This window comes from Psammomys obesus, unplaced genomic scaffold (assembly GCF_907164565.1).
Source record: "Psammomys obesus unplaced genomic scaffold, mPsaObe1.curated_primary_1811, whole genome shotgun sequence".
NCBI classification, from domain to species: Eukaryota; Metazoa; Chordata; class Mammalia; order Rodentia; family Muridae; genus Psammomys; species Psammomys obesus.
In genome coordinates, this window is record NW_026590503.1 from 2,452,497 (window position 1) to 2,470,303 (window position 17,807).

The 17,807-nt window shown below is 52.4% G+C and overlaps 1 protein-coding gene across 2 annotated transcripts in view; it reads right to left on the reverse strand.

Annotated features, from left to right (window-relative positions):
• Positions 1–17,807, reverse strand: part of Ptprn2 (protein tyrosine phosphatase receptor type N2) — a 695,487-nt gene that overhangs the window by 42,751 nt on the left and 634,929 nt on the right. For both annotated transcript variants that reach the window (XM_055607544.1, XM_055607543.1), the window contains one exon: positions 4,957–5,030. In XM_055607544.1, the coding sequence (XP_055463519.1) occupies positions 4,957–5,030 (74 nt within the window). The remainder of the gene's footprint in view (positions 1–4,956; positions 5,031–17,807) is intronic.

Sequence of the window (17,807 nt, forward strand, 5' to 3'; positions counted from 1 at the left end):
CACACACACACACACACACACACACACACACACACACACACACACACTTGTGAGGCAGCAGGAAGCCCTCCCACCTTTGAATAGAAGTGAGGCCAAAATTCACTCAGACAGACAGAAGTGTTAGCACATCTGAGTGTCCAGGGCAGGGCAGCCATGTGTGGAGTCTATGTGGAGTCACATAGGCAGTCACTATGGGACTGTCCTACCTAGGACACTTAGGTGACAGGCCTGCCGTGGTGGGTAATGACCGTGGCGTCCACTCCAACACCCTCTAACCTCCGAGGCTGTCTCCCTCTTTCCTCCACATTGCTTTCCCATGAGCAGTATCGTGGCTCCACACACAAACTCCTGAGGTCTCTGGGTCTGACCCTGTGAGGCAACACTCAGGGAGGGGCTGTGCTGGACACTGACTTCTGTCACATTGTCAACGGAAACTCCGTGGGCACCAGTGAGGCCTGCAGCATGCCAAGGAGTATGTCGCTCTCTGAGGGGCCACACAGGAAGCTGCAGGACACACCTACACGTCCCGTGGAGCTTTCGCTCTGCCGCTCTCTGAGTGTGCCCCTCGCTTCCACTGGTGAGCTAAGACACTGGCCAGGCAGCAGTGCCATCAGCCCTGTGCCCACTCGGGGCTTCCTCCTGGATCCAGCTGCTCAGGGAGACCAGCACGCAGACACTCCAAGGACATTCATTCCAGCGACTTCACAGAAGCCAAGTCAGAAGGCTGAAGGACCTCAGTCTGCGAGTGTAAGGGAAGGCCGATCGCCTGTGCTGAACACCGCCTGCTCTGGGTTGAGTTTCACAGCATGGCATAGCAGTTCACACATTTCCACACTCAGGACTTGAAGAAGCCAGTGTCTTGCTGGTAAACACGGATGACAACTGTTAGATCTGTGAGTGACCAGCTTCACTGGCACTAAAACCCTCAGCCATGTTCCAAACAAAGCAGAATTTAAAAATAGAGCACCCAGGAGTGGTACAGCTGGATCTTGAGGAAGCACTATTCCTAATTGTCTGAGAAAGCGCCAGATTGATTTCCAGAGTGGTTGTACAACTTTACATTCCCACCAGCAGTGGAGAAAGGTTCCCCTTTCTCCACAACCTCTCCAGCACGTTTTGTCATTTGAGTTTTATGATCTTAGCCATTCTGATGGGCGTAAGGTGAAATCTCAGGGTTGTTTTGATTTGCCTTTCTCTGATGACTAAAGACTTTGAGCATTCTTTAAGTGTTTCTCTGCCATCGATATTCCTCTACAGAGAATTCTCTGTTTAGCTCTGTACCCATTTTTAATTGGATTATTTGGGATGTTGGTGTCTAATTTCTTGAGTTCTTGATATATTTTGGATATTAGCTCTCTGTCAGATAGAGGGTTGGTGAAGATCCCAGTCTGTAGGCTGTCGTTTTGTTCTGATGACAGTGTCCTTTGCTTTACAGAAGCTTTTCAGTTTCAAGAGGTCCCACTCCTGAGCATATACCCAAAAGGTGCGCTACCACACCACAAGGACATTTGCTCAGCATGTTCATAGCAGCTTTATTAACAACAGCCAGAAACTGGACACAATCCAGTTGTCCCTCAACTGGAGAGTGGATAAAGAAATTGTGGCACATTTACACAATAGAATACAATGAAATCATGAAACTTTCAGGCAAATGGATGGAATTATAAAACATTATCCTGAGTGAGGCAACACAGACCCAGAGATACACATGGTATATACTCACTTCTAAGTGGATTTAAGTCATATAGCACAAGATAGACATACTCCAGTGCACAGACCCCAAGAAGATATGTCCAATGGGCATCTTAGGCCTCTTGTGGGCCACAAGTTAGGGGAATGGGGGTTATCTCTGACACGAACTGTGTTGCCTGCTTTTTGATCACTCCCCTCTGATAGGACTTCCCAACAAGGTCACAGGGGAGGAAGATGAACTCAGTCCTCATGTGAATAGATGAGCTGGGGGGTCTGCGTATGAGGGCTCCCCTATTCTGAGGAATGGGGGAGAGGGGATGCAGGAGGGAGGGTGGGACTGGGGGAGACGAAGGGAGGAGCCTATGACCAAGATGTAACTTGAATTAATTAATAAAATAATAGAGCATCCAGCATTCAGAGTCAGAGGCCTGGGAGAGCTTTGGAGGAGGGCGGCAGGAGGAGGGAGAGGGAGGAGGAGGAGCACTGCTGCCCTAGTGAGGAAGTGTCTGCTCTAGACTGTCTTGGGAAGACCTAGCCGGCCCTGGAGAGGGTGCAGGGTCCTGGGCGTTGGAAGTGTACAGGGCATGTGTACTCGGAGGCCCCCGTTGCCTTACAGCCCTGATGAGAGGCAAGTTTCCCAGAATTCTTTTTTCCTGCTTGGCTTTTCAAGGCAGGGTTTTTCTGTGCAGCCCTGGCTGTGTTGGAACTCTTTGTGTAGAGCCAGGAAAGCAGTGATCTGCCTGTCTCTGCCTTCAGCTGCTGGGACTGGATTAAAGGCCTGTGCTGACTTGCACGGCCAGCATGCTTTCTTAAAGGCCAACATGACGAGGCTTGTCCTGATCCAAGTGTTCACCCGTCCTGGGTACTTGCGCCTTGAAACCAAGCAGCACTGTTCAAGGCACTTTCTTACTCCAAGTGCAAACTCATTTAACACTGATGTACACCAAACTCATAAGCAGGCCTGTTTGGCTGAATATTTTCTGAGAAACCCAATTGTCCCCACACTTGGCCAATTTCTTAGAACATCTGCCCAGCTTTTCTGGGATCCATCCTGTCCTGACTTAAATTAGTTAAACTCATTCGAACGAAAACATTCCTTTTCCTCCTGTTGCTGACACAGTAGGAGGAAAGGCTGAGCTTGTTTCTTGGTGCTGCTGGGAGTCTTGGGCTGGTTCTGGTAATACATTGAGCACTTCTCTGCACCACAGCCACATGGGTGTCCACCCCTCGACTGGAGGTCTCCCGAGCAGCTCAGCCCAGTGCTTGGAGAGCCAATGCTCTCTCTCTCTCTCCCCACCGCTCTCTCACAAGCAGCACTTGGGATGGCAGGATCCCCATTTACTCTCATGACCCCGATTAAAGGCAAGGGTTGCTCCTTGTTTACCGCCAGGAGACTTCCCTGAGATTTAACGAGGAGCAGGCACAGGCCTAGTTATCATAGTCTTGTGTGGTACAGCCGGGCGGCTGCAGTGCGGCTGGAAGCTGCTCGGTCATGGCTGCCACGAAGGTCACTGTCAGGGTTCCTCCCGTTATCTCAGAGAAAACGCACCATCAGTTTCTTCTGTCTCAATCCAAATTTAGGGAGAAGAAGGAGTTTACGCTGAAGCAAAGGGAAGAGGAAGGTTACCAGAACATTGCCTTTCCGCCTCCCCTTCTGAGCTGAAGCTGTGGGCAGCGAGCTGGGAGGTCACCCCCGAAAGACCCCGTGGAGTCCCTCGCCACCACTCCTGGGGATCAGTGGGCCGGGGTCGTGCCGCTGTGGAGACACACCACCCACACTGAGGCGGGGCTTCAGCCTGAACCCCGGCCTGCCACACACTGACACTCTGCGGCACGTGCTCTTGATGTTCAGACTTGAAAATGGCCGCCGCTTCCCTCCTGGCTTTCCCAGCCATTCTTTTCAGGAAGTAGCGATGGGGCAGGACGAAACCTGCTTCGGCTGGTTTCGAGCGGCTGTCTCCTGTCGGCCTTCCATCACCACCCCGTAGATCCGAGCATCTACAAACCAGAAGTCACACTCAGCTCAGGAGTCAGGGAGCAAGGCTCAGGCCGAAGCCCGAGGCAGTCCTGCACAGAAAGACTAGTGAGCACCTCCAGCTGAGAAGCGCTGAAGCAGATGAGCCCCCATTTCAGAGTCCACTCCTGCTGGGGTAGTAGCACAGGTGTAACGACAAGGCTCCCGGCCTTTATTCAGTTCACAGCCCTCAGATACTTGTGCTCACTGTGTGGGCTGTGAGGGGTCAGGAAGTGGGATGGGCCACGCAGGCTGGAGTCTGTCAGCAGCCCTCCCCACAACGCGCTGGACATGCTCTCAGAGGAGGCCTCTTGTTGGAGGCCTGGAAAGGGCCTAGGGTGTGATGCTCCAAGGTTATGATGTGGAGATAACCCATGCTCTTTACTCCTCCGTGCTGCGGGCATCTTGTCAGAAAACGCTGTGTGCTGCAGGCCCTATTTGGTGACTGCAAGCTTCAGAGCTGAAGTGAGATTCCTGATACTTTCCCGAGTCCAACTGAGGAAGCTCCCGATGTGGTAAACACTGCTTCTGTTCTGGATCCACATGACAAAGCCTTGAGCTTCGGCGAGTATGCCTCTAACCATGGTCCGTGGCTCTGCGTGCCTTCGTCTCTTCCACCCACCTCATCCCGGCTCCACTGTGGAAGCCAGCTCAGCTCCCGCTGACACCCCACCTTCTGGCGCCTCCACTACTGTTTTCCCTTTCTCCTCGGTTATTGCTTAGCTTCCACATCAGAGGCCAGAGACAAGAACATCCATCCTGTGCCTAAAGATGTGCCACTAGGGGAGCACAGTGTCATTAGGAGCGGGGAGGAGCCATCGAATTTGGGGGCCTCTCCTCATGGTGTGGGTGAAGCTGCCATGCCACTGGACATGCAAATTTGCTGCCTCTCTGCTCCTCCAGTATCCCAGGCCTAACGATACAGCCACACCCATTCATTATTCGCTCTGTATGAAAGGGACCCTGGACAATGCAGAAGCCTAAGGAGAGGACACTGTTCCATCCTGCCTCAGTGACATGTGATACCTGGATCGGGAGTTCTGAACCCCGTGTGACACAGAACAGGAATCATTCCGAGCCACAGTCCATGTCAGGAAACTGCCCAGTACCCGATCTGCATGGGCCCTGCAGGCCAACCCTGACAGTGTAGACACAGAGACTGAGGCCAAGTGCTTCACTAGTCGGCAAGCCAGACTGACCCAGAACCCGGGGAACAGCCCCGTGTCCCCTCCCAGGGACCTTGTACTTACGATGGGGCTGGCGTTGATGTAGTCTGAACTGCTGTGGCTATTCTCAGACTTCAGCAGGATCCTAGAGTGGTCATCTGCAAGCAAGCCGAGAGTGGGGGTTAAACTCCTGTCCAGCCCTCCAGCTGCAGGAAGCTAATCACTGCCCAGGCGGCCTCGAGGCTCCCACCGGCCCTTCTCAGCTCTGGTGTACCCCTTACAGTGTGGGCCTTCCCCCTACCCTGTGTAGGAATCTCTTGTATAAGGGCATATGCAGGGTGCATGTGCAAAGGCCCAGGACCTCTCATTTGGCAGAATTCAGACTCCTTTGCAGTTTTCCCATACGGAGCCCAGACGCCATGTTTATCTTCTGTGCAGCATTGACCAAGCACCGGCCTTTCAGTGACAGACACCTCTGCCAGCCTACAGCAAACAAACACACGCGTGAACACTAACAGGAAGGCCAACAGCCGAAATGGAAGAGTTGCTGATAAATCGCTAAACCTCACCGTCGTTACAAGTTAGTCTCGAAAGTAAGGGCCAAAGAAAATGTGGAAACACGTCCACTGTCAGAATAGGGATGTGCCGGAAGTGCGGAGTCCACCTAGACACAGAACAAACCGCCCTGCCTGCGGGGATCCTCTGTGCCCTTGGCACAGGGTGTGTATGCGGGCACAGAGGAAGGCTGTGTGCTGCCCGAGAGTGCCAGCCCCTGTGTGGGCCCGGTTCCTCCTCCAGGGGCAAGCTCAGCAGCCTCCGCCAGTCCCAACCAGTGCTCTCCCCGCAGGGAAGGCTTTGCTCTTGGGGAGACAGCCGACTGGACTTGGAGGCCCAAAGCCTTCCTCAGGTAGGCCCCATCCTGCGGAAGGCGGCTCTTGGGTACGGGAGCTGCCCAGTTGCACCAATGCTTGGGAACTTGTTTTTTTCACTTAGGTTTCTGTAATTTCATTCTGAGAAAGGGCCTCAGTGTGCGGCTCTGGCTGTCCTGGACTCGCTCTGTAGACCAGGCTAGCCTCCCACTCACAGAGACCCGCCTGCTTTGCCTCACAAGTGTGGGCACTAAAGGCGTGCACACCATGTCTAGCTCTCCAACGATTCCATCAATCTTGAAGATTTTCCTTAAAAATCGTGTCTGCCTGTGTCCGCGTGTGCCTTAAAAACGGTTTCTGCGCACACGTCTGTGTGTGTGGATACCTTTGCGTGAAGCATGCGCAGAGCGGGAATGTTGTGCACTTGGCTCTCTCCTTCCACCTTTAACACGGTTGGGGCTGAGGACTGAGTCATGTTCTCAGGCTTGCACAGCGAGCATTTAACCCAGAGCCAGCTTAGCCCTCAGTCACCAAGTAGTTTTAATTCCGTGGGTCTTTGTACGGGTGCTCGTGTGAGCACAGGTATCTGTGGAACCCATGGCCGCATACACGTGAGGCAAGCATTCTGTGAGCTGAGCTGACATCCCCAGCCATAATTAGAGACGACAACAAACAGAACAACAGAGCTACAGCAGGCGCTGGAGAGATGGCACAGGAGCCTGACTGTGCGTCTGCTCTTGCAGACAACCTGAGCTGGACCCGAGCATCCACACTGCTGGCCCGTGGTGGCCCGTAATTCCAGGCCCCGGGAACCTGATGCTCTCACTTCCAGCCGCTGAGGGAATCTGCACTTGCGCATCCCCTCACACACAGACATGCGTGAAATTTAAAACCACCACCTCCGTGTTCAAGGGCTGGGGAGGTCGACCTGGAGGAGATGATCTACCCGGGGCAGCAGACGGGTGCAGGCCAGCAGCCTGAGGGTGTGAGGGCAGTGTCCCCAGAAGAGGCAGGATTCAGTGTGGAGCATCCACCCAGCCAGGTGCCTGCTCAGGGCTGCAGAAGAGAGCGGATGGCAAGGCATTCCTGCAGGTTTTAGCAAAAGCGTGGATGATAAAAAAAAAAAAAATAATCCCATGGACTCGACGGTGCCTTCCTGCAGAACGGTACTTCTAAATACAAACTGGCGCTGAAGCGCACCTCCCTCTCCTGACTCCAACTTATCATAAACACCTGTTAAGAAATAGTCTCAATTTCTCCAGTATTCTATATTTTCATACATACTAGAAGAATAAAAAGATGTTCGCTACCTTCCGGTTGGTGTGGTGGCCTGTTAGGTCAGCTCTGTCCCACCGTGATTGAGGCGTGTTCCCGGCTGCCCACAGAGTGTTCCGGATGGCACCGGGAGCCTGGCTCACCGTGAGTACTCCCCATGCGCCGGCCTTACATCTGTGCTGCTGGCACTCAGCGCCTCCTGCGACAGTTAGAAGCAGCAGGGGTGGTGAGGGAAGGACAGGGAAAAGAAAGATGAACCTCGTGCTGTGCTGGCCCGGCACTGTGTACTCAGGAAGTGGATGTTCCGAGTGGAACACTGTGCTAGGCTGGGGAGAGCTGAGAGCAACCACGGCTTCCCTCAGAGGAACAGTGTGGCCCAGAACGGCAGACAGGGTAGCTGTGCCTGCGCTCAGCAGATGGCCACAGCTGGGCTTCCTTATCAGAAAGCTACGACAATGTCCCCTAAATCCGGAGGTTTGCTAGGAGAAAGACGGAGCCTTGAGTGTGAAGATGAAGAGACGCTCTCATGGCTGCTACCTGCTGCTGCCGGCCAGCTCCGCCGAGGGGCCGTGGGTCTCAGCGGCAGCTGCGCCTTCTTCCCTCACCTTTGTAAGAACTTCACCTCAAGGAGAGGCCTACCCGGCCTCAGGAGTATATTGGCTTTGCCAGGGCAGAGGCGTGCACCGTGAGAAGTCAGCAGCAAGTCTAATTTGTGGTTTTCTCTCCCTGTCCATGTTTTTAAAGCAGTGCTGAAGGAGCCAGCAAGAGGAATGCTGTCAAAGACAGGCTCCCTGAACCGTGCGGTCTGGCGTGCCTGCCTGACCCTCAGGAGGCTAAGGGAGGCAGGGGCCTAGGAGACCAGTCTACACAGGTCTGGCCACCTGCAAGCTTCAGGGTGGCTATGAGCAAACACATGGCCCACCGCTATCTCTGCCTTATGGAAGCTGTTGCCTCCTGTCCTCAGGGCAACACACATGTGGCAGGATGACTGGGCACAACAGCCAAGAGCCGATGACAGCTTTGAGGCATTTCAGTTAACAAGTGGTATGTTTTCCAAAAGGTAGTCTGGCGACTCAGGAGCCGGGGGCCTATAGTTGTTGGGACATTTTCTTTCTGATGAGATCCACAGTCTGGGAGGCAATAAACACACCTGGAGAGCATTGCTGATTGCTCCCGCCACACACCGTCACCTTCTGACCCCCGTACCTGTCACACACTGGTTCCTAGCTCAGGAACATTCTGAAGTCCTACAAGAGTCCACCGTGTTACATATGACATCTCTGATCACCCGGAGACCTGAGCACATATTAAATAGAGCTTAGTTCATGCTGAAGAAGCTGAGGCTTGGGAAGATGGAACAGGGTTCTTGGCCAGTCTCAGGAGAGGACAGTTTCAAGTCTAAGCACTGCCATTTGTTAGCCTGGAGTGTTTGGATAAATTAAGCAGTGTTTCAGAGAATTGGGCTTCTCTTTCAAAATATAGTGTTTAATATCTAATTATAGGATTGTTGTGATCATGACACCTATTATGACAACACAGTGAGGGGTTCAGGAATAAGTTCCTGGTATGGCTGCTCATGTGGCCCAAACAAGCCGAGATGCGCAACCAGTCACCTCCATCTTCCTGTTTGTGCCTTCCTCCAAGTCGAGGGTCTCCTTGTGTTTCTCTTTTCTCCACTTGCTCCTCCCTCTACATCCTGTCACTGTGTCACTCACTCTGCTCCTCCCTCCATCAGCTCCATCCAGCGAATGGTCTTCATGGCCACAGCACCCTCCCCTGCTTCCGCAGGCCCACTGACAGTCAGTAAACAGCGATTATGCGACCGGATCTCACCTACTGCCCTCAGCTCTTTCCCCACATTCCCACTGAGGGATCACAAATATTCAGAGAGGACCCTTTCAGACCTCCTGTGGTTAGGCAAGAGAACACGTTGTTACATGAATCTGCCCCAGTGCTCTGGGAAGCCAGATGGATGTTTCTGAAGGTCTAGGAACAGAAAGTAATAACATGACATGCGTTTCGTGATGCTTTGAGGAAGTGCCAGATGTGGCAACTTAAGGAGAAATTTGAAGGTATTGCTCATCCTGTCTGGGGAGACGTGGTACCCAGTACACTGTGTATACAGCGTGTGTGTGTGTGTGTGTGTGTGTGTGTGTGTGTGTGTGTACACATATATATGCACATTATGCACAATGTACATAGGTTGTACATACAGATGGGGAATGCTGATGCTCTAGTCTCTTTATCCTTTTATTGAGGGCACCAGCCCACAGGATGGTGCCATCCACATTTGAGGTGAATCTTCCCTCATTAGTTACAGTCAAATTCTTTTTTAAACTTAAGTATGTGGTTTCATGTATGTGATACTTACATGTATGTGTATATATTGATATGTGTGTGTGTGTGTGTGTGTGTGTATCTGTATATATGTATGCACCATAGGCTTGCCTGGTGGAGGGCAGAAACAGCATGAGATCTTCTGGAGATGGAGTTTTAGGTGATTGTGAGCCACCATATGAATGCTGAGAACCGAACCTGGGTTCTCTACAAATGTTCTTAACCCCTGAGCCATTTCCCCAGCCCCCAGTTAAGGATTTTTGGAAATACTCTCAGATACATCCAGAAGTGTGTGTTTCCATAGTGATTAAAAATCTAGCCACGTTGATAATTAAGATTAATACTTGCAGGGTCTGGAGAGACGGCCCAGTGGTTAAGAGCGCTGGTTGCTCTTCCACAGGACTGGGGTTTGACTCTCAGCACCCACATGTTGGCTACAGCTGCCTGTAGATCCAGTTCCAGAAGCTCTTATGCCCTTTTCTGGCTTTTGAGGGACCAGACATGTACATGATGCCCAGACACACATCCAGGCAAAACACCCATACACACATTATAAAAAAGAAATAAATCTTAAAAGTACAAGATTCACAACTCAACTGCATATCCACTTGACACTCAAGTATGCCATTTTGAATTGTGGCAGGCTGTCCTTGTCCTCTAAGTCTCGTGTTCATCTCTTGATGCAAAATACAGTCAGTCCCATTTTAAAAGCCCTTCAGTTTCACAGTCTCCACCCCGTTCGTTCAGAAGCTTAATGCCCACAGTTTCTCCTGAGACCCCATTTTCAACTAGAATCCCCTGCAAGATCAAAGTCCCACACTTCCAATGTATAAGAGCACACAACACACACAACAAGCATTCCTGTTCCGAAAGGCAGGAATGACATGAAAGCAAGGAAAGAGCGGAGCAAAGCAAAGCTGAAACCCAACAGAGAAAACACCGAATCCTGCAGTCCTGTGTCTGGAGTCTGTGGGTTGTGATGGAATCAGCTGAGCTCTGACAGTTCCATGACGCCAATTTGCGTCTCTGCTGGGGTGGCCTCTCTCTGTGCCTTCAGCCTTTCTCAGAGGCTAGTCTATCCTTCTGGTATTTTCAACAATATAGCTTAGACTTCATCTTCCCAGCTTCCTGCAATGACCTCTCAGGGCTCCTTCTATAGAGGAACTTTCTTGTTATGACCTTCCACGACCCTTCAGTTCCTGCATCTTTTGTGCCTGCGCACAGTGTCGTGTGGATGGCAGTGCTGGTCTGGGATGTAGTTATGCCCCGTGGACCACAGTTCCAGGGTTCTCTTGCATGGAGCCTGGGCAAGCACTGCCTTAGGTCCTTTAGAACAGAAAGTCCCTCTGCTGGTCTTCGCAGTTCAGGCTTTCTTGTCCAGTGAATTTGCATTTTCACTAAATAGAGCCTTTGGTGGGTGGGGTCTTCTCCTCAGGGTACATTTTCTATGACTCCAATATAGAGTACAAGGTTTCTCTGGCACTAAATCTAACATTTTCAGTTGTTTTCTCAGCTACCTTGTTAACAACTTTAAACTCATTTGTTTTCCTGCCAAATGGTACATTGTTTCGTTTTTCTGCTCTCTCTGTCTCTCCGTGTCTCTGTGTCTCTATGTTTCTCTCCCTCCTCCCTGCCTCTGTCTCTGTCTCTCTCTCTCTCACAGTGAGCTATAGCAATGAATTGCAGTGAGCAGTAGCTATGCCATGGTCCGAGTTCTGTCCTGTCCTGAGACTCCCTCAAACAACTTAGTTCATATATCAGCCACACTCAGGTTCTCAGGATATGGGGAGACTGCAGACAGATTTGTCACCAAACTGTGATGTTAATGTCTCAGTTCTTGACATGAGTCCTAGCTGGCCCCACCCTCCATTGCTCTCATCACTCCGGTCTTCCAAACTCCCACCAGAGCTACCTGTTAAGCTCTGCTTTGCTCTGAAGGCTCACTCCTCTGGCCAACTGTTCCCAAAGCCTGTCATAGCAGTGTTCCTGCTTTCTCGGTGACTTTTCTGTTTACTTTGTTTACTTTGCTCACTGTTGTGAGGAAGCATCTGGCAAAAGTGGCGTAAAGAAGGCCTTTCTTGTCACAGTCTGAGGGTGCAGCCCATCACATTGGGGATGGTGTGGTGGCAAGATGCGAGGCGACTGGTGGGTCCAAGGCCAGGAAGCAGGGACGGACACCGGCTCAGCTCATGTGGTCCTAGTGATGGCGTTGGGGTGCCCAGGCTGTGAGAGAAACTGACACCGTCAGGGTGGGCTGTCTCCTCGTTAGTTAAACCTTTGTGGAAACACCTTAGGGATAGCCTAGACGTGTGTCCATGGTGATTTTAAATCCAGTCAGAGTGGTGACTAAGATTACATACCACAGGTACCCTTTTTCAGAAAACCCTCCTACAGGCCAAGACGGTCGCACCACTCGAAGGGCTTAGAGCTGATGCTCTCTGCTGTGCTGCCAAATGGACCGAGGGGCCTGGACTTGGCCTCCCTTGGCTTCCGTGAACTCCAGAAGCCTCACAGAGGTGGTATTGGACTGTGATACAGTAGCCTTGAGTCTTGGTCTTGGGGTTCATTTCCTCTTTTTAAAGAAATATTTATTTATTGTGTGTTACTGTGTAAATATCTTGGTTTTTTTTTTTTTTATATCTATGTGAGAGTGCTTGCTTGTATGTATGTGCTCCATAAAGTGCCTGGTACCTGTGGAGGCCAGTAGAGGGCGCTGGGAACTGAACCCAAGTGCTCTGTAAAAGCAGCCATGCTCTTGCCTGCAAGCTGTTTCTTCAGCCCCAGAGCTTATTTATTAAGGCTGTTTTACAAGCAACCCTGCAGATCTCACAAAATGCAAGACAGCAGCTGGTTGGGCCAGTGAACAGGAGAATGCAGAACACATAGCACCACACCTAAGGGACTTTACCTGCATGCCAATTCTGCTGCCAATGTTGGTGTGCAAGTTTAACCCCTTAGCATGATGGGCCTGAGCAGAACACAGGAAGCCAACCTCAGAGGCATCCACTGCGTTCCTCAAGGCCTTCCCAGACACCAAGCTTTCCAAGAGGCTTCCAATGCTAAGAGCAGAAATGTGTCCTCCCCAGAAGGGCATGATATGGTCCTGCCCACTCTCCCCCAAGCACTAACCTTCTTGGTGAAATAATGATGTTACATTGAAGTCATCAGGGTGGACCTGATCCAACAGGACCAGTGTCCTATTAAGCAGGTGTGCAGGGTTGGGGTGGGGATTGGACGGAGATCACCACAGGAACAATTCCAAAGGACATAAAGGTGGCTCTTGGCAGTCAGAGACAGCTCTGGTGCCACCCTGGCCTTGGGCTATCAGCCACCGGAACTGTGAGGTTGACAGCCTCTGCTGTTTGAGCCATCGGGTTCCATTGCTGCATTCCTGGGAGCCAGTGGTGAAGTGCCAGGGACAGTGTATTGGGGTCTGCTCTCGATTTGCTCTGGCTGACTGCACGCTCAGTGGAGTCATTTGCCCTCTTTCAGGTTGTAGCATTTACACCTCTTCCTGAGGAGGGTACAGGGGTCTTCATGAAGAAATGCACAGGGTTCTGTGAGATCAGCTGGCTACCCCCACAAACGAGGTACAAAGAGGGCTCGGGGCAAAGTGTTCTTGCAGGAGCTGAAGACAGGACACTGGCGGCAGGGTGAGGAACAACTTGTGGGGCCTGTCCCAGATGCATGGTGCAGGGGCACACTCACAACGGGGGTCCCCGGGGCTTCAGCACCTCCGCTTTGTTGCACAGCTGCTGAACGATCTGGCGAAAGCACACAGAGGCCAGGCAGGACCTGGCTTGGTCCTGTGAGGTCCTCTCAGAAGGGGCCACATGTGGGTTGTGACTCTGCTCTGCGCAAGGATGTACAATCCACAGCTGCTGAAACACACAGGCTCACGGGAGTATCAGCGTGAAGGGGTCAGCAACTCCTGTAGCTGCTTTTAAGTCTGCAGGGATTGCTTGGCCTGCGAAACATTTGCCTGTGAGCATAAGGACCGGAAGCTGATGACAGCGTCAGTATGAACTGTCAGGTGTGGTGGTGTGATCCTGTGATCCAGGCAGCATGAGGCCGAGGCCAAGGCTGGGAGATCCTGGAGTTTGCTAGCCAGCCAGTTAGCCTAACTGATAAGCTAGGGGCCAACGAGAGACCTTGTCTCAAAGGAGGTGGCCAGCACTGCCGAGGATGGCACGCAAGGCTGCCCACTGGTCCCTGCACTCATGTACATGTATATACAAATGTACAGCACATACGTGATGGTGCACACATCTCCTTCTGTCTCACACACATCACATCACACTTTCATAATTGTCAGAGAACAGTAATCTTACTGGTGAGTGTGTTGTATAGCTTTGCAAAAAAAAAAAAAATAAGGCTTGTATGAAGGACAGGAAGGCAGAGTAGCCATCGTAGACAGATGTCACGATATTTGGTGGGGACCCACACATGTGTCCTCTGCCCCTGGGAATGCTGTCTTAGGACCACTAAGGTGGCTCCAGGAAAACACAGGAAGGCTGCATAGGCGGACTGTCCCTCTTAGCTCGGAGGTTTACCCTGCAATGAGCGTTTGTGGAAGAACACCAGTGGGCCAAGAAGAACCAGCAATGTCACGGCACAGAAGGGGAGCATCTTCTACAGTGGCAGGGGCCTGCCTCGCACGGTCTCTGCCGCTCAGGTGCAACACCACAAGAGCGATGGACACAGGTATTCCAGAAGCAGTGTCCAGGCCAGGCATGGTGGCACACACCTTTAATCCAAACACTTGGGAGGCAGAGGCAGAGGCAGGAGGATCTCTGTCGGTTCCAGGCTAGTCTTGTCTACACAGCAAGTTCCAAGGCAGCCAGAGTTACATGGGGAGATCCTGTCTCAAAACAGAATAAAACCATAAGAGAAGCAGTGGCCTTTGCTGAAGCCCAGGAGGTGTACCAGAGCAGAGCAGGGGTAGCGATGGAGCTCGACTGAGCACATGTGCAGAAGACGTGGCCCAGCACTTCCTAAGGTGTCCATCAACTGATGCCATCAGATAAAAAAGTGTAAGGGAAGGAACCGGGCTCTTCTCAGAGGGTGATACCACACTTGGGACGGACGAGGCTGCTTTGTTATCGAAGAGGCAGCTCCGCTGTGCACCTCGCCTCCACTTCCGAGAGAGACCAGCAGATAGTTTTCACAAATACCTGTTTTTACCACCATTTCTGATAGTTGTGGCAGAAATGCCTGCAGTGAGGGTCCTGCCGCAAGGGGGTCTCAGTGCTCTCAGCCGGCTCATCCTCGGTGTGCAAGCTTCTGGCGCTGATGTGACAACTTTCACGACTTGGAGCATTAAGTGAGTGGACCTGGCAGCTCTCACTTCCAGAGATCAGAAAGCTAGAACAGTTTCCTGCAAACTTGCCAGCTGGCTGTAGCTGACCGGCCTCACCTCATCGGGCTTCCTTGGCTCTCACACTGGGTCACTCCCGTGGCCTCCCAGACCCAGCCTGGTGTGAGCCTTCCTGACCTGCAGCCCACTTGCATTAGTGTCCTGAAGGTCTAGGGTATGGTCTCTTGTGTGGGACACTGTTCTCTTCCCCCTGAGGCAGACGGCAAGGAGCAGTGATCACACACTCAGAGCCGTCTGTCCTTTAACCCTCTGACCTGCGGTTTCTGCTGTTTGTGGGACATGTGCGCTCTAATGCCATTCATGGTCTTGACTGGGGCTCTGGGCAGGATCAGCAGGTTGCTGACAAGAGGCTACCGTGGGCTGTAGTCTGTGGAGGACGAAGGCTCCGTGCACGAGGCTGTGGACTGTACTGTGCCGGACCCTGAGGCTCTGGGGAGGTGTGCTGGTCCAGGCTCACCGCTCAGACTGGATCAGCCTGGAGAGGAAGCAGCTGAGCTTCCTGAGGGTCTACACAGCCCTCAGCTGGGCTCCTGTGTGGAAGCGTCACAACTGCCTGGCGAGGAAGGGTGACTGCTGGGAGGCTGCTTTAATGGGGGCCTATGGAGAAGAAAAGTAGGACTATCCCAGAATTAAATTATGAGCCATGGTGGTGTCATGGCTAATGCAGAGGAAAATAAACAGCTGACACACAGGATGGGGGAGTCAAGGACGCTTGGACATGGAGGCTAACTCTGGATGGGGCCATGTCCTTGAAGTCCATACGATGAACCCCAGATACCTGCCTTCCAAACTCTTGAGACCATGACTGCCAGGATGCACACAGAGGTGGCAGCAGGGGGAGCTCGTGCGGTTGGGCTCTGCTCCAGGTGATGGCATCCTCTCACAGAGGGGACTGTGGTCCTGGACACCAAGAGCCAAGGAAGGGCCTCAGAGGGAACTTGTCCTGCTGACCCTCTATTAGGGATGTCTAGGCCCCCTGTGCTGGGAGAGAAATGGCTGCTGCCATGTAAGTCAGTCATCGGCTGTTACCAAGCCCCAGTAAGCCAATGAGGTCAGATGACATTAGCTAAGTTGCCCTCTCATGATGGAAGAACAGGCCTGCAGCTGTGGATAAGAAGGTCATCATATTGTCTAAAATAGACTCATCATTTGTCCCAGAACAAAGTTTCCAGGGAGCCACACAACGATGCTAAGCGGGGCTGGCTGAGGCCAGAGCCAGTCTGTGGGTCGCTGCCAGGTGATTTCAACAGAGGGGCTTCAAATGGCATGGGGAAGTTGGCGGCACCCTTCAAGCATTGTAAGGAGAGTCCCTGGGAACCAGCATGCAGGTTATGACGGGCCAGTTCTGCAGGCAGCTGTCTGAGGGTGAAGGCGGCCTTCCAACCCTGGCCAGGTCAGCCATCTCGGCACAGGTGCTCCCGCTTCAGTGGAGACAGCCTCCCGCCAGCACTGTTGTCACTGGCCAGCTTGGCGGTACACTGGTTGTAAGTACTTGAAGCTGCTATGTTTGGGAGTGGGTCACACTGTGGGGCCACAGGCACAGGCTCACAACCAGAGCTCTCCCAGAGGACACGAGGACACCTGTTGGACCCAGCCAGCACAGTCAACTGCTGTGTTGACTGCTTTCACCAGCGGCTTGAAGATGTGAGAAATGCTGTAAAGGAGTAGGAGTGGAAGCCAAGAGAGGAGGTGGTGTGTTGAGCCAGGCAGGGGCGGAGTCTCAGACGGAACAAGGCTCCCTCTGGTAGAGAGAATGCCAGGTACAGCTCCTCCGCTGTAACTCACTGACCATGGACAGGGCTGGCACCCTGCAGCTAACATCCAGTGTTAGGAAAACAACCTCAGACTCTGACTGCAACTAAAGAAATCCAGCACGCCACAGGTCCCACGCAAATGTAGAGGTGTACTCCCCGCCCCCACGTAAGGAAGCCCGGCCTGAGGAGGGAGCCCCGGGAGGGTTTCCTTCTGCCATAGGGAGCAGGCTGGCTGCTCACCCCAGGACAGGAGAGGCTGGCTCTCAGCACAACCCGAGCATGAGAGAGGACAGTGCCCTGCTCCAGACCCCATCACGCCTGTGTCTCCAGCTCTTTGTTCTCTTTGGTTTTGTTCCAAGAAGTAAATAATGCTTATGGCTTCAGATTTCTCTCTCTCTCTCTCTCTCTCTCTCTCTCTCTCTCTCTCTCATTCTCTATCTCTCTCTTTCTCTGTCTCTCCTTCTCTTCATAAGTCAGAAACAAAATTTCTTTGCATTTTTAAAATAGTATGCTAAAACAGGATTATATTTCTGTTGCCAATTTAAAAAGCAGACCAACAAACTATTGCATAATTCTTTGTAACTATGCACAAAACTGGCAAAAAGCCTGTGGAGTCTTCAAAGCTCCTAGAGAATGTCACTAGACACGGTCACATGCTGGCCAGGTGCCTCCTGGGTGTGGGCTGTGGCTTCTTGGAGAGTCTGACGGCATTGGAGACTCTGGCCTGGGGGAGGGGACGGTTCTGGCCCTGGCGTTCCTTCTTGTGGGTCTCCCACACCTCCTGCCACCTCAGTGCCCCAGTGCTGGGCTGCCATGGCAGGGTTTTGACAGAGCCATACCAGCAAAAGGAACAGCAGCAGGCAGAAGGTGGGGCCCTTCACAGTCTTGCAAAAGCCAGGGGATGCAGGGAGTAACAGGAAGGCATAGGTGAGGTGCGGACTGGAAGAGGGCCTGAGGGAAGGTAAGGGATGAGGGAGCCCCGAGAGTCATGGCAAGGAGATGAAGAAAGACGTTCAGCATGGATGATGGCCCTGCTTTTGTGCCAGGAACGGAATCCTCAGCCTGTCACTCACCCTCCTGTGGGGCATCAGCGTGTATGCTCATAGACAGAATGCCACGGAAAAATACTCCTCAGCGGCCTTTTATTCTGTGGCAGGCCCTGCTCCTCCAATACGAGAGAACAGAGCAGCCCAGAGGAGGAGGGGTTCCCCAGAGTCTGGGGCAGGGGTCAGCAAGCCCTAGCTGGAGGGCACTGCTTGAGAGGGAGAGAGGACAGTTAGAAGGGGTCTTGGGAGCTGGAGAGGAAAGAGGCCATGGCTAGTG